General features: G+C 41.3%; 1 protein-coding gene across 5 annotated transcripts in view; it reads right to left on the bottom strand.

Moving 5' to 3' along the window:
• Positions 1-6,582: 6,582 nt before the first annotated feature.
• Positions 6,583-15,256, bottom strand: part of SOS2 (SOS Ras/Rho guanine nucleotide exchange factor 2) — a 111,347-nt gene continuing 102,673 nt past the window's right edge. For 4 of the 5 annotated variants that reach the window (XM_073350211.1, XM_073350214.1, XM_073350216.1 and 1 more), the window contains 3 exons: positions 13,910-13,951; positions 8,931-9,040; positions 6,583-8,352 (listed from right to left, as the gene is read on the bottom strand). In XM_073350211.1, coding sequence (XP_073206312.1) covers positions 7,843-8,352; positions 8,931-9,040; positions 13,910-13,951 — 662 coding nt within the window. In that variant the 3' untranslated portion in view covers positions 6,583-7,842. The remainder of the gene's footprint in view (positions 8,353-8,930; positions 9,041-13,909; positions 13,952-15,256) is intronic. The other variant, XM_073350213.1, reaches the window with a different exon arrangement.

The raw sequence follows: 15,256 nt of genomic DNA, 5'->3' as shown, positions 1-15,256 counted from the left end.
TTTCTTTGGTATCCCCCTCCTTCCCCCCATCATGTTAAATTTAATTACATTATCGTTACTATTACTAAGCACTTCAGCTATATTCACCTCTTGGACCGGATCCTGTGCGACACACAGGACTCAAGAATTGCCTCTCCCCTTGCAGGTTCCAGGACCGGGTGATCAAAGCAGCAGTCATTAATGGCATCTATAAATTTTATCTCTGCCTCCCATCCTGAGGTGACAGGTTACCAGTCAATATGGGATAGTTGAAATCCACCATTATTGGGGCTCTCTGTTTTTGTAGCCTTTCTAATCTCCCTGAGCATTTCAATTTACAGAACATAGGATGAATAAAGGATTCCAAAATCTGGAAGGATTGTTTAAAAAACGAATATTGTAAATAAACCTGAATAAATGCCTTGAAAACACCACTGGTAATGAGTGGTCTGATGTCGTAACTGCTCAAAGCTCTTTAAATCTGGATTAGTAAAGTGAATTTGACTAGCCATTCTTGTAGAATATTATAATCCTTTTCTCCTTTTATGCACCCAAGATCTCTTTAATCTATTCATAAAATAGCAGACTTTGGGATTCAGATGCATTGATAAATCCATAAACTGCTTGTACTTTTGCTTTATTTTCTGAACCTTTAAGCAGTTATATAGCCTATGAGAACCTCAGATTGTTGCTGTAATTATGAAGAGTATATAAGCAGCAACCACTATCAACGTTAATTTACGATTAGTGGTGCTTTATAATGATTAAAAACAAAGGCAGCAAAGAAAATGGAAAATTGTATTACCTGATAATTTTATTTTCCAGATTGCTGGGTTTGCTAATCCTGCCAAAAGGGCTGTCTTCTCTGCAGACAGACCATGGACAATTTAACACTATGAGTGACAGACTCATTTAGGTAAAATTCACCGACCTACCAACCGATAAACTCACCAGAAAAGTTTTTTTCAAGAGTTCAGAAAAGAGCTATTAGAATTATTTGAGTTCAGGAAAACATGACTTACAGTGCAAAGCTAAAGAAATACAATCTATTTAGTTTATCCAAGAGAAGGTTAAGAGACCACTTGATCATGGTCTACAAGTACCAAATAGGGCAGGTTTCTGATAATAGATGGCTCTTTAATCCAGCAGGAAAAAAATCACATAACTAGATCCAGTGGTTGGAATCTGAAGCGAGACAAATCTTGAAATAAATCTTTCCCGAACTCTCTCTTCTGGCCTTCAGCCCTCCAACCTCAAACTTGCCAGCTCCCCGCACCCAGGAACAACTCAAAGTGGCACCAGACCCTGCCATAACAACAGATGCAAAACCTGCAGACATATCTCAGCTGCTCTGATGATCAAAACCCGCCCAACATCTTTCAGGATCCATGGGACCTACACATGCCTATCACATGTGGTGTACCTTATCCAGTGCACTGAGAATATGTCTACACAGCAATTAAACACACACAACCGGCCTGGGTCAGCTGACTCGGGCTCATGGGGTAGTAAAGTTGCTGTGTAGACATTCATGCTTGGTCTGGAGTCTGGGCTCTGGGACCCTGTGAGGGGCGAAGAGTCCCAGAGCCCAGACTCCAGCCTGAGTCCAAATGTCTACACAGCAATTTATAGCTCCACAGCCAGAGCCCCACGAGCCCAAGTCAGCAGACCCAGGCCAGCCGTAGCCATGAGTCTTTTATTCCAGTGTAAACATATCCTAAATGCCCCAACTACTACTATGTGGGGAAAACCAAACAATCACTACGCTCCTGAATGAACGGTGACAGAAAAATGATAGAAGACAAAAGACACTATCACCTGTGGGCAAACAGTTTTCACAAAATGATCACTCCACATCTGACCTCTCAGCCCTCATCCTCAAAGGAAACTTGCACAACACCCTCAAAAGACAAGCATATATTCATATCTTTGGTAGACATTAAAAATCATGGTCTTAATAAAGACTCTAGATTTATGGCTTATTACAACAATCTGTAACCCACTGCGAGACGGTCTGTACCCTATGTTCACTCCTTTTTCAAGGCTATAACTTTTGTACCAACTTTGCCTTGTAAGGTATCATCTGAAAACTCATGATCTGCTGATCACTACTGTTCTGGTAAAATATATGTGGCAACACTGTATGTAAAGCTAGAAGATTCTACTGTATAACGTTAAGACATATTCCAAATCTGGGGAAGTCATGTTTTCCTGAACTCAAATAATTCTAATAGCCACAAACCAGTTCCTCAATGACAAAACGCAAACTGACACCTCAGCCAGGTGTCAACAAAATCAAACGGGCTATCACCTCTGTAAGTGGCTATTCTTTGGCTGGAAAAAGGGCGAGAGTGAGAAATTTACGTCTTGGCAAAGAAACAGCTGGAGTTCCACATTCCCACAGACTTTGTCCCCTGCAGATGATTCTCAAAGAAAAGGAAAAAGTATAAAGAATGGAGAACAGACACCCCAAATCACCTCTCCCTTCATCTCTATTCACGGCATCAACAACACTTGACGGACAAGGAAGCATTACTGGGCTGGGGAGGGATCCTGACAGAAAGGAATTCAGCCAGTAAGACTGCTAGAACATGGGAGAGAACTTTTGCTTTGAATTCACTTAGCTTGTTAAGTTAGGCGTGAGTAGCGCTTAACCTTTTATTTCTTTGTAACCAATGCTGACTTTTATGCCTCATTACTTGTAATCACTTAAATCTTTCTGTAGTTAAACTTATTTTGTTTTATCTAAACCAGTGTGCTTGGGAAACTCCACTTGAGAACAGGTTTTGTGCATATCATTTTCTATTAATAAAATGGACTTTCTATGAGCTTATGTTGCCTGAGAGGGCTGGGTAGTACAAGAGACATATTTGAGGGAAAACTCTGGGACTGGGAATTTGCTGGTGGTGCTCTGTAGTGTAATTCAAGAGTGGCTGGCTATAGCACTTGTATAGCTGGAGTGATTTACATGCTGGAGGCTGAGAAAGCAGGCGAGGAACTGGTTGCTCTCACAGCAAAGCAGTGTAAAAGGTACTTCGGGTTGGAGCTGTTCAACAGTCCAGATTGTACCCTTGGTATGTCACAGCCACTAACTCCCTTTTTTTGTTCTATGGCTGCAGAGGTGTTAACTTGCTACTTCTCCTTGAATGGTCTTTTACAATGTGTTAACTACTTATGCTAAACAACCTGTTCCACCTTGTATTTCACTGTGACTCTGAGGGCTAGTCTACAGTGGCTTGTGTAGTCACGGCAGAGCACTGGGAGAGAGCTCTCCTAGTGCTCTAAAAAAACCCACCTCCACAAGGGGCGTAGCTCCCAGCACTGGTGCACTGTCTACACTGGCATGTTACAGCATAGACACTTGCTGTGCTCAGGGGGCTGTTATTTCACACCCTGAGCGAGAAAGTTGCAGCGCTGTAAAGTGCCAGTGTAGACAAGCCCTGAGTACTGTGGTGGAAAATTAACCACGCATTGTGTTTGGTTCAGAACAAGCCTGAGGACAGCTTTATTCAAGCATTTGCCTACAGGGAGAGTCAGCCGGAGCTGCTCTGGCATAAACAGAAATACAGGAGCCTATATAGCTGAAAACCACTATTTGTCAAGCCCACTTCCTTCAACAACATTTTCCTTATTTAGTATATAGTGCAAGCTTCAACAGTAGCTTTGCCTTACTTGGAGTTTAGCAAAACAAGCTTTACCTGTTATTGACAGGTGTTTCCTTTGCGGTTAACGGTCTTTTCTAACTTCTAGCGGTTATGGTTACATTTCTTAAGCTGTGCTGTTGCAATTGCCCCTCAATGGAATTTTCCCCACTCTCTTCTTATGCTTCATATACACAGGTAGCTTGACCAAAGTTTTAGGCCTATTAGTTTAGGCCTACTAGATTTTTCCTTCACAATACCTTCCCCTGCCCGAAGAAGAGCTCTGTGTAGCTTGAAAGCTTGTCTCTCTCACTGAAAGAGGATGACGACTGGGAAGTAGCAAGCCATCACACAAAACATAAGGAGGGAAAGAGATGTGGCATTAGGCAGCAAGGTGACAGACAGTTCACTCATGGAGTTCTGACTACCCTTTAAACTATTAGGGACTATTTGTATCAATCTGCTTTTAGGTCTGTTTTCCCCTCCCTTTTACATTATTTATTCAAAATTAGTAACAATGCTGGATTAATATCTATGCAGGATATTTATCACATTAATTTAACCATAAATGCCTTTATTAAATCCAAAGGCCTAATGGTATTTATATAATTTCTCTAAACTTGCCTAAATAATAAGGAATTTACTATATCCAGACAGTAACAAAACCTTTATAAGCTTTTGATCAAGCTACTTGTGAATGGAATAAACCCAGGGGTTTTAAGACACATATTGGTCAGCTCCAGCACGGTCAGGCAGGTATTAGCAATGAACCTTTTAAGAGTTTACTTTTTTATAACCTTTAACAAACAAGTGATGCCATTGCTGATTACAGACTTCAGCTAGAACCAATTGGAGACATTTCACCCTTATTTCCAGTCTTCATCCAGATAAGATTTACAACCTCCTATCCCCCAAGGCTTTTCCTCTCTGTCTCTTTCCCCCTCCTTCTTGCTGACCAAGTTTTTCCTTTCCACCTGGGTTCACAAAGGCTCTAATTTTTGACACAACACTGGTAATATGGGGTGGGAAGGGCCATGTTGACTCTTTTGGAGACAGATTCTCTGTCTTATTTAAAACCATCTGCAGTCATCCCTGTTGGTCAGAGGCCTTCTTTTCAGAAACTTCCCGATTTCATTAGTTATTCTTTAACCCAGACATCCTCTACTTCATTTCTTCTAGCTTTATAAGTCACTACTTTCAAAGCCTCTCTTTTACTCGCTAGGGCCTTTTACAACATGTATTTCTTTAACCTAACTTAAGCTAACTTTAATTATCTGATTTTATATTTAGTCTACAATCAGCTTTATGCCTGTCCAAGAGACAAAGCTTCTGAGTGTAATTTGGTGGTACTCATGCCTCCCACCTCACTTTTACATTATATAAGACACTGTCATAGAACACCATCTTACTGATAATATGATCCTTAACATGGTGGTGAAAGTACAAAAGGGCTAATCTTGCTGCTCTGAACTCTAATAGGATTATGTTTTCTTTTTCTCCTTTTTGGGACAACAAAGATCATTGGGATGTGAGGTGATCCATGTGAGCTCCACATTGCAAGCCATCAACCATTATAATTATTTAGTAGGTAAGATTGAGACTGGTCAACGCAGTATGAACCAGGAATTTGGATTCCTTAAATCGCCAACTGAAGACCACTGGTTTCGAACCTGAGTTTTTTGGTTCCTTGTTTTGAGAGTGCGGTTCATGTTCTCAGTAAGAACCAATGGAGATCTCTCTTATATGCAGCTGCTTTATTAGCCAATGATTTTACATCTATCCCACGAAGAAGCCATTTTCCTTTGAATCTGGAGGAACACAGGATCTGTACTGGACACATATCTGCCATTTAGGGATGAGCTAGCTGAGCTGAATGTCAATCTGCGCAGCAAATCTCATGAGATCCAGGGATTAATCTATTACAAAAGCTGTAGTCTCACGATTGTTAAAATGAATTACTCTCTGCTTGTAAGGTCCAATGACTTGCGAGCATCACATCAAGTAAAACAAATTGTGAAACAGGAAGTTGCTGAAGCTTCAAAATCTATTCTTAGAGTGGCCTCTACTTTTTAAGCCACTGGGTGCTTAAAAGGAAGATCTTCTCCTTCTCTGATGGGATGCATAACCTTCGTGTCTAGAGACACTACTTGGACACCTCTTTTAGGTACACAAAGCAAGGAATTTTGGGGTTCTCATAGCTTGTAGAATTTGAGAGGACTGATTGCCTCTTCAAATTGTCTAGGTAGTCGTACTTCTAGTAAGATCCTTGAAAGAAAAATGGACTGGCAAACTTGAACTGGAATTGACCTGAGAGGGTAGGGATTTTGCCAGGAGATTTGGAGCCCAGCTTTTCAACAGTATTGACGGCACATCTAGATATGGTGATGAAACAATCCAGAGGGAAAATCTTTTCTAATGTCTCTTTGTCAGAGTATTCAGCCCCAGAAGTTGATAAATGTGCTCTAATTCAGTGGGAAGCTATGGTTTGATTATTGCATGAAATCCTATGGCTTCTATTATGCATGTCAGAATAAATCATAATGATCTCTTCTGACCCTAATATTTATCCACATCCTTCCTCAGAGGAAGAGTTGGACTAAGAGATAGGAAAGGGAGAGTGTTTTGGGGTTTTTTAAAAGATGTTCTGTCTTCAGTTTGTTTCATTCTTCTTGAACTTAATTTTTTACAGAAACCTTTGATGTAAGGTTCTCCCCACAAATGTTGTGACTCCTCTGCTGGAAGGGTTTAAAAACTCCTGGTGGATTGCCAGATGGGTAGGACGTTTCTGCCCGGGGCCCTCTCACAGCATTGAAATGGGCCAGTTAACTGCAGACAGGAACGCAAACCACTTGTCAGGCTTAGCAGAAGTGGCATGAAAGAATATAGGAAGATCTGGCAGATACTGGCAGATACTGTATTCCCCTCCCCTCATCCTTACAAGGAACACACGCTGATCAATCTCTTAAAAATTAAGACTGGGGTGATTTATTAATCTTGTTAAGAACTCTGATACAAAGCACAGTAAAAGGCCACAGACCAGTAAATAAAATGTGGCTTTTGGCCACTTTACAAATTCTGCTACAGTACTACCAGTAAAACAGACTCACTCTCACACCAGTTCAAACAACAAGTAGTTCAACTGGCAAAGAAAAGTTCCATTCACTTTTCAGTTTAAAAAGTTTAATAAAGCTTTAAGTGTTTGCTGGTTTAAATGCTACCAATTTCCAAAAGGGAATCTGTAATTAAATGAAGTTAGAGCTAAAGAACGTTATTAGGTTTGGAAGCCAAGACTTCGTTCCTAAGCCATAGGAAATGCTTCTGAATGTATAAGATTGCAAGAGTAGCAGACTGTATTACAGGCCTCAAGTCACTTAAATTTATACAGGTTATTAGCATTATCTGTAAATATACAATATAAACAACTGTACATACATGGCATATAGCTTTGTTCTCCGAAACAGTAGGCAACTCTTTAGCTTAAGACACCTTTGCCTGCCAAAACAAAAAGGCACATCTGAACAAGATGCATGCTAAATACTATGGATTCTTTCCAATAACTGGGTTAGGTAGTCCTAGGTTATACTTTGTCAAAATAATCAAAACTAATAGTGCATTCTGATATCTTCATTTAGATTTTCAACCCATTTTTCTTTTTCATCTTCAGCAGCAAATGACTGGACATTAAGACATGGCATTAAAAATTTGAGAACAGTAGTTGTCATTCACAAACTTCCTAGATTTACATAAAATTAGAAGGCAAGTAGCCAGAGGTTTAAAATCAGTAACACTATCCATCCTCATGCTTGTATAGTAATTCCACTGTTCTGTTTGTTTGTTTTTTCTTTTAAAAGGCCACTAGTGCTCAAATTTGAAAAATTCCACAAACGCACCTTTTTTGGCTCAGTGCAATGAACTGATAGTTTAAATTCATGTAGTGTCGTTTACAGTGCAAAATATATAATCTTTATACTGGCATAGCTGTCGGCACTGAGGGTCTGAGACAAGGCAATGCTACTGATCACCTGAGGGTAATGCTGCGGGAGTAGACAAAGAGTAGAGGGTGTGTATTCTTATTTTTCTAATTTTTAACTTTTTTTTTGATCAGCAGCACTTTTGTAAGAGCATTATTTGTGAAAGTACTAAAATACACTGCCTTTTTTTGAATAAATAAAAAGGAACTTTACAAATACTATTCCAGTGTCAATGACTAATATGGCTAAGGTCATGGAGGAATTTCTGCGTTTTCTAGCAAAGACTGTCTGTCCAAAGGAGGATGGGAAAGCTCCCTTTTGTAAGTCTTTGGTGGCAGTTTTGGTAACTGAGGGCTAGAATTTTGCCTTGGTGGGACAGGGGGAGCTGGAGGATGGGCAAGGTTGTTGTGACTCGAGCTGAGCACACAGCAGCGACGCAGGACCCTTGGAGAGGGTGTGCTTGGAGGAGTGTTTGGTGAGCTTGGGCATGTGCTGGCTTCCCTGAACCGATCTGGATCTCTGTGAAAGCGTCCCACTGGCGGTGGCTGGAGGTTAAATGGACAGTTTATGAAGTGTTCTGGAGGCCGAAGTGGTACTGGTGGAGGGGTATCAGGAAGAGGGTCTCTTGGAGGGGGTGGTGGTGGACTATGCAGCAGTTGATCAAATGGATTATTGTAAGCAGGAACTCTAGGTTGTATCTTTGGAGGAGGAGGTTGCCTGGGTGGAATAGCAGGAGGATCATCATCAGATTTTAAACTTCCCTGAAATACAGAAAAAGAAATCATCCAAAGAACCTTACATTTCTTATAAAGTATTATATTTCCTGACATGCACTGAATGAAGGTGTAGAGTGAAGCTTTTGCTAGTTGAAAAAGTGACAAAGTGTAGCCTTTAACGAGCAAAACATCAGGTTGAGAGCACTGACTACGAGAAAATAATGGTTACAAACCTGGTGGTAAGAGTTTTCCCCTAAGATTAAAATCATTCTAATATGTATACACACCCACACAATAAAGAGTAATGCATCATAGTGTATTGTGTTCATATAGTTTATTTGCAGTATAATTATGCTACTTCATCGTGTATTATGACTAGTATTGCCAAGTATTTTGTAACACTAATGAAGTCTTATTAATATGAAACCGCATTTCAGCTCTCTGCTATTAAGTTTTTACTAAGAAGTGGGGAAAACAGAGTAAGGGTGCTGGCTGTTCTGTGAGATTTATTAGGTTTGAAGATTAATAATGTGTACATGTCAAAGACCAATGTTTCATAAAGCTTATCAAATCCATCAACACATTTACTAACAAGATGATTTAACTAACATGAGCACAATCACCTTAGAGTTAGCAGCATCCTGATCAAACTTTTTGCGTGGAGGAAGTGGAGGAGGAACCAGAGGCTCTTCACTTAGTTTATGTATACTCCCACATGAACTGAAGAAAGATTCTAAAAAGAGATAAGGAGAGTTTCAGGTGGTGCACAATACAGTAAAGTCAAACATTCTGAAATTTTTTTAGACAAAACTAGAAGTAAACTAACAAACAGATTCTTACGGACACAAGGTGGGCGAAGTAATATCTTTTATTGAACCAACTTCTGTTGGTGAGAGAAGTTGATCCAAAAAGATATGACCTCACCCACCCTGTCTCTCCAATATCCTGGGACCAACATGGCTACAACAACGCTGCATAAAACAGATTCTTGTATTCAGTGGCATCCCTAATTGTTCAGCCCAGCTGAAGGAAGTTACTTTACCAGTCATTTTTGTAATTATACACTGCATTTCACAAAGCAGACTTCTGTATGAAGTACAATATATACTCGTACGGTAGGTAATAAGCAACATTAAATGCCTCAATTTGACAGTCTTCCTATGCTCTCTGTATTTAGAAGATGAAAAAATGAAGGCCTGATAAGAAAAGACAGAAGACAATGAAACCGTTTCAGTTCGAGGCTTTTTCATGAGGAAGAATTCATTGTCTTTAACTGGAAGCATACAGTGCTGTATGTGGTTTTGGCATATGTTTAAATCAAAAACTGGCATGGAAGACATCCTTCTTCTCTCCAAAGAGTGATTACACGTGCACACTGGGAGTTTACAGGGCTACTTATGGAATGTAACAGCAGTTCTGTTGCAATCCCACAGCAGAAAAAATGGCAGAGCAGACAAAAATAGTACATAAGACCCCAACTGTTACAACTTCTTTCATCCCCTTCAAAAGTTTCCAACCTTTTTCCCTTTGGAGGAAAAAAAAGGGATATTTAAGACTTGTTCAGAAAAATATTAAATGTTAGGCATTTAAATAAAAAAAAACACTGGCTCTTGCTATAGCTTGTTTCTTTTCCATTTATGTGCATGATGCAGATCAGAATATTAAGTGGATTTGTTTTCCCAATTTCTTACTGTATTCTACAATTCTGGATTTTCATAAAATCAAATGGCAAATAAAAACGCCTGCTTTTATTCAAGAGGATAGGCCCAGGTGGCAGCACTGTTCTCAGGTGTATATCAGATGTACTAAGAGTGGGGTGGGAGGAGGTATTGTTTCATGGTCTTTGTGTATATAATGTCTTCTGCAGTTTCCACAGTATGCATCCGATGAAGTGAGCTGTAGCTCACGAAAGCTTATGCTCAAACAAATTGGTTAGTCTCTAAGATGCCACAAGTCCTCCTTTTCTTTTTGCGAATACAGACTAACACGGCCGTTACTCTGAAACCTGTCATTATGCAAGGCACTGCATTTAGCCATATGGAGTGGAAATCTATCAACTGCATGAAAAAACTTGTACAGATACAGACAGACATCATCTTCCTTTCCAAATGCAAACAGATGGACATCGTACCAAAAGGACTGAAGGTAAAAAATCCATTACAATCTACATACCACACAGACTATGCTGACAGCTTGTGCCACACGCTCTCAAAGAAACTGCGGAACCACCTGATCAACATCCTCTACAGCAAACAGGGAAAGATTAAGAACGAGCTCTCAAAAATGGATACTCATAAAAAACCAACCTTCCACACAAACTTCCTCGTGGCTGGACTTTACTAAAACTAGACAAGCGATTTACAACGCACACTTTGCTTCTCTACAAAAGAAAAAGGACACTAAACTTTCTAAACTACTACATGCTACAAGGGGCCACAGCAATGGTTCCCTCAACCCACCTAGCAATATTGTTAACCTATCCAACTATACTCTCAGCCCAGCAGTAGCAGCTGTCCTATCTCGGGGCCTCTCCTTCTGCCCCTCCACCCTCACGAACATGATACAGTTCTGTGGTGACCCAGAATCCTATTTTCGACGTCTCCGACTCAAGGAATATTTCCAAAATACCTCTGAACAACATACTAATCCACAGAGGCCTCCCTACCAACACCACAAAAAGAAGGATTCAAGGTGGACTCCTCCTGAAGGTCGAAACAGCAGACTGGACTTCTACACAGAGTGCTTCCGCCGACGTGCACGGGCTGAAATTGTGGAAAAGCAGCATCACTTGCCCCATAACCTCAGCCGTGCAGAACACAATGCCATCCACAGCCTCAGAAACAACTCTGACATCATAATCAAAAAGGCTGACAAAGGAGGTGCTGTTGTCATCATGAATAGGTCGGAATATGAACAAGAGGCTGCTCGGCAGCTCTCCAACACCACTTTCTACAAGCCATTACCCTCTGATCCCACTGAGAGTTACCAAAAGCAACTACAGCATTTGCTCAAGAAACTTCCTGAAAAAGCACAAGATCAAATCTGCACAGACACACCCCTGGAACCCCGACCTGGGATATTCTATCTACTACCCAAGATCCATAAACCTGGAAATCCTGGGCGCACCATCATCTCAGGTATTGGCACCCTGACAGCAGGATTGTCTGGTTATGTAGACTCCCTCCTCAGGCCCTACGCTACCAGCACTCCCAGCTACCTTCGAGACACCACTGACTTCCTGAGGAAACTACAATCCATCGGTGATCTTCCTGATAACACCATCCTGGCCACTATGGATGTAGAAGCCCTCTACACCAACATTCCACACAAAGATGGACTACAAGCCATCAAGAACACTATTCCCGATAATGTCATGGCTAACCTGGTGGCTGAACTTTGTGACTTTGTCCTTACCCATAACTATTTTACATTTGGGGACAATGTATACCTTCAGATCAGCGGCACTGCTATGGGTACCCGCATGGCCCCACAGTATGCCAACATTTTTATGGCTGACTTAGAACAACGCTTCCTCAGCTCTCGTCCCCTAACGCCCCTACTCTACTTGCGCTATATTGATGACATCTTCATCATCTGGACCCATGGAAAAGAAGCCCTTGAGGAATTCCACCATGATTTCAACAATTTCCATCCCACCATCAACCTCAGCCTGGTCCAGTCCACACAAGAGATCCACTTCCTGGACACTACAGTGCTAATAAACAATGGTCACATAAACACCACCCTATACCGGAAACCTACTGACCGCTATTCCAACCTACATGCCTCCAGCTTTCACCCTGACCACACCACATGATCCATCGTCTACAGCCAAGCTCTGCGATACAACCGCATTTGCTCCAACCCCTCAGACAGAGACAAACACCTACAAGATCTCTATCAAGCATTCTTACAACTACAATACCCACCTGCGGAAGTGAAGAAACAGATTGACAGAGCCAGAAGAGTACCCAGAAGTCACCTACTACAGGACAGGCCCAACAAAGATAATAACAGAACGCCACTAGCCATCACCTTCAGCCCCCAACTAAAACCCCTCCAACGCATTATTAAGGATCTACAATCTATCCTGAAGGACGACCCAACACTCTCACAAATCTTGGGAGACAGGCCAGTCCTTGCCTACAGACAGCCCCGCAACCTGAAGCAAATACTCACCAACAACCACATACCACACAACAGAACCACTAACCCAGGAACCTATCCTTGCAACAAAGCCCGTTGCCAACTGTGCCCACATATCTATTCAGGGGATACCATCACAAGGCCTAATAACATCAGCCACACTATCAGAGGCTCGTTCACCTGCACATCCACCAATGTGATATATGCCATCATGTGCCAGCAATGCCCCTCTGCCATGTACATTGGTCAAACTGGACAGTCTCTACGTAAAAGAATAAATGGACACAAATCAGATGTCAAGAATTATAACATTCATAAACCAGTCAGAGAACACTTCAATCTCTCTGGTCACGCAATTCCAGACATGAAGGTCACTATCTTACAACAAAAAACTTCAAATCCAGACTCCAGCGAGAAACTGCTGAATTGGAATTCATTTGCAAATTGGATACTATTAATTTAGGCTTAAATAGAGACTGGGAGTGGCTAAGTCATTATGTAAGGTAGCTTATTTCCCCTTGTTTTTTCCTACCCCCACCCCCACCCCGACGTTCTGGTTAAACTTGGATTTATGCTGGAAATGGCCCACCTTGATTATCGTGCACATTGTGGGGAGAGTGGTTGCTTTGGATGGGCTGTTACCAGCAGGAGAGTGAGTTTGTGTGTGTGTGTTGGGTGGGGGGGTGAGAAAACCTGGATTTGCGCTGGAAATGGCCCACCTTGATCATCATGCACATTGTAGGGAGAGTGGTCACTTTGGATAAGCTATTACCAGCAAGAGAGTGAGTTTGTGTGTGTGTGTTTTTGGGGAGAGGGGGTGAGAAAACCTGGATTTGTGCTGGAAATGGCCCAACTTGATTATCATACACATTGTAAGGAGAGTGATCACTTTAGATAAGCTATTACCAGCAGGAGAGTGGGGTGGGAGGAGGTATTGTTTCATGGTCTCTGTGTATATAATGTCTTCTGCAGTTTCCACAGTATGCATCCGATGAAGTGATCTGTAGCTCACGAAAGCTTATGCTCAAATAAATTGGTTAGTCTCTAACGTGCCACAAGTACTCCTTTTCTTTTTGCGAATACAGACTAACACGGCTGTTACTCTGAAACACGTGAATACAGTGTCAGATCGCCACACACGGCATGGAAAGCACCTTTTCTCTCCCTAATAGTAGAGCAAATACTTGCATGAGATTTTAATGCCAACCACCATAGTATCTAGTTACTTTATCTGTGCAGTTAGCCAGTCTGTAGGCTCAAACCCAAGCAGTCCTTAGATTTTATGTCTATGCTCTACTTAACGTGAAAAAAACCCTTGCATTTTTTTTAATTAGCTAGTCTAACATTTTATACTTTTATTATGAGAGTTTCATTATTCTTTGTCTCATATGGTACACAAGTACATTTAGAAAACGGAAAGAATTTATTGACAAACTGCAGGAGTCAGGGTACTCACTTGACTGAGGCAAATGGACAGGAGCAAAGATGCTATTGTTACCTAATAAAATGAAAAAATCAGAAAAGAAATTTTGCCACCAAAACAGTGTTCCCCCCTCCCTTTATCTAGTTATAAAACATCCCAAAGACCAGTATGTACTGGGCTGTATCTTTAAAATACCTCTGATGTACTATCAAATGTAGTGTTGAAACAAGGTACATTCTACTATGTAAATATTTTTTGGCCAAAAACTTTGAAAGTTATTTTGAAGAATATATGGCTTTTTAAACAATATTAATAAAATGTTATAGTTAAGAACATACTGCATAGTAGAAACTTAGGAAATTACAACTGAATTTTGACACCAACATCAACCACCCTGAGTCACCTTTTACCTACAGGCTGGAGAGCCTCACTATTTTCCACATGAAACACAAGTTTGTCATGTAATCCCCTTTCTCGTGTTTAGCTTTATGGTGATATGTGAACATAACTCTTAACCTTCCATCCCAGTCCATGCAATATGTACTGAGAGGGTATCACAGGGTAGTTGTTGTATCCTTTGGATCCTAGCACCCAAATCTGTTGACAGGTGAACAACCGTGAATGGTCAACTGGCCACTGACAGCGCAACACAGAGCAACCAGATTGAGAGGGGAGGGGAAGCACCAGGGCGGACTTCACTCCAGCGCAGATGACAAACACACAATCTATGCACTACTTAAAAGTCCTACTTTAACCCTCAAAATAAGGCCTAAGTGGTGCATAGGACATGTGCTGACCTTCTGTATAGGAGTTAATTTCACCCGAATGCTCTTCACCCTCATCAGGCAGTCATAGGACTGAACTGAATGGGCAAGTAGCATTCTCCCAGAGACAACCACTTCCGTGGCTGTGCCTGAGACAGCTGGTTTAAGAGGGGGGAGGAAAAGGCAGAGAGTTTACGTTCTTTTGTGAACAACACTAGATGTTGACTTCCATTATGTACTTGGTGCATAGCTTCTACAGGCGAGGAATGCGGTAGAAACACAGTTCATTCAATAGTGCTGATGAAGAAGGTACAAGCTCTGCTGGCTGAGCTCGTAACTTCCATGAACACTCACATGTCCTTTTGTGGGAGAAAGGGAAAACATTACAGGCCTGTGTTTGGAACAAGTTTCCCCAAGTGTAACCTCAGCAGCTGGCAACCACAGTATACCATTTTAGGCCTCTCTGAAGTTTTAAGGACCCATCTTCCTGTGCCACTCCCAGCAGTAACAGACTCTGCTGAAAAGGTGCTCGTGGGTTGCAACTTTTTAATGGAATTCAGGGTTGCTCTATTTTCTCAATTGCCCCCATCCCCTCTCTTAAGAAAGCCTTCCATTT

Source organism: Lepidochelys kempii, chromosome 6, assembly GCF_965140265.1.
Source record: "Lepidochelys kempii isolate rLepKem1 chromosome 6, rLepKem1.hap2, whole genome shotgun sequence".
Taxonomy (NCBI): Eukaryota; Metazoa; Chordata; order Testudines; family Cheloniidae; genus Lepidochelys; species Lepidochelys kempii.
Note: the sequence above shows the minus strand (reverse complement) of the source record. Positions and strands in the feature narration are given on the sequence as shown.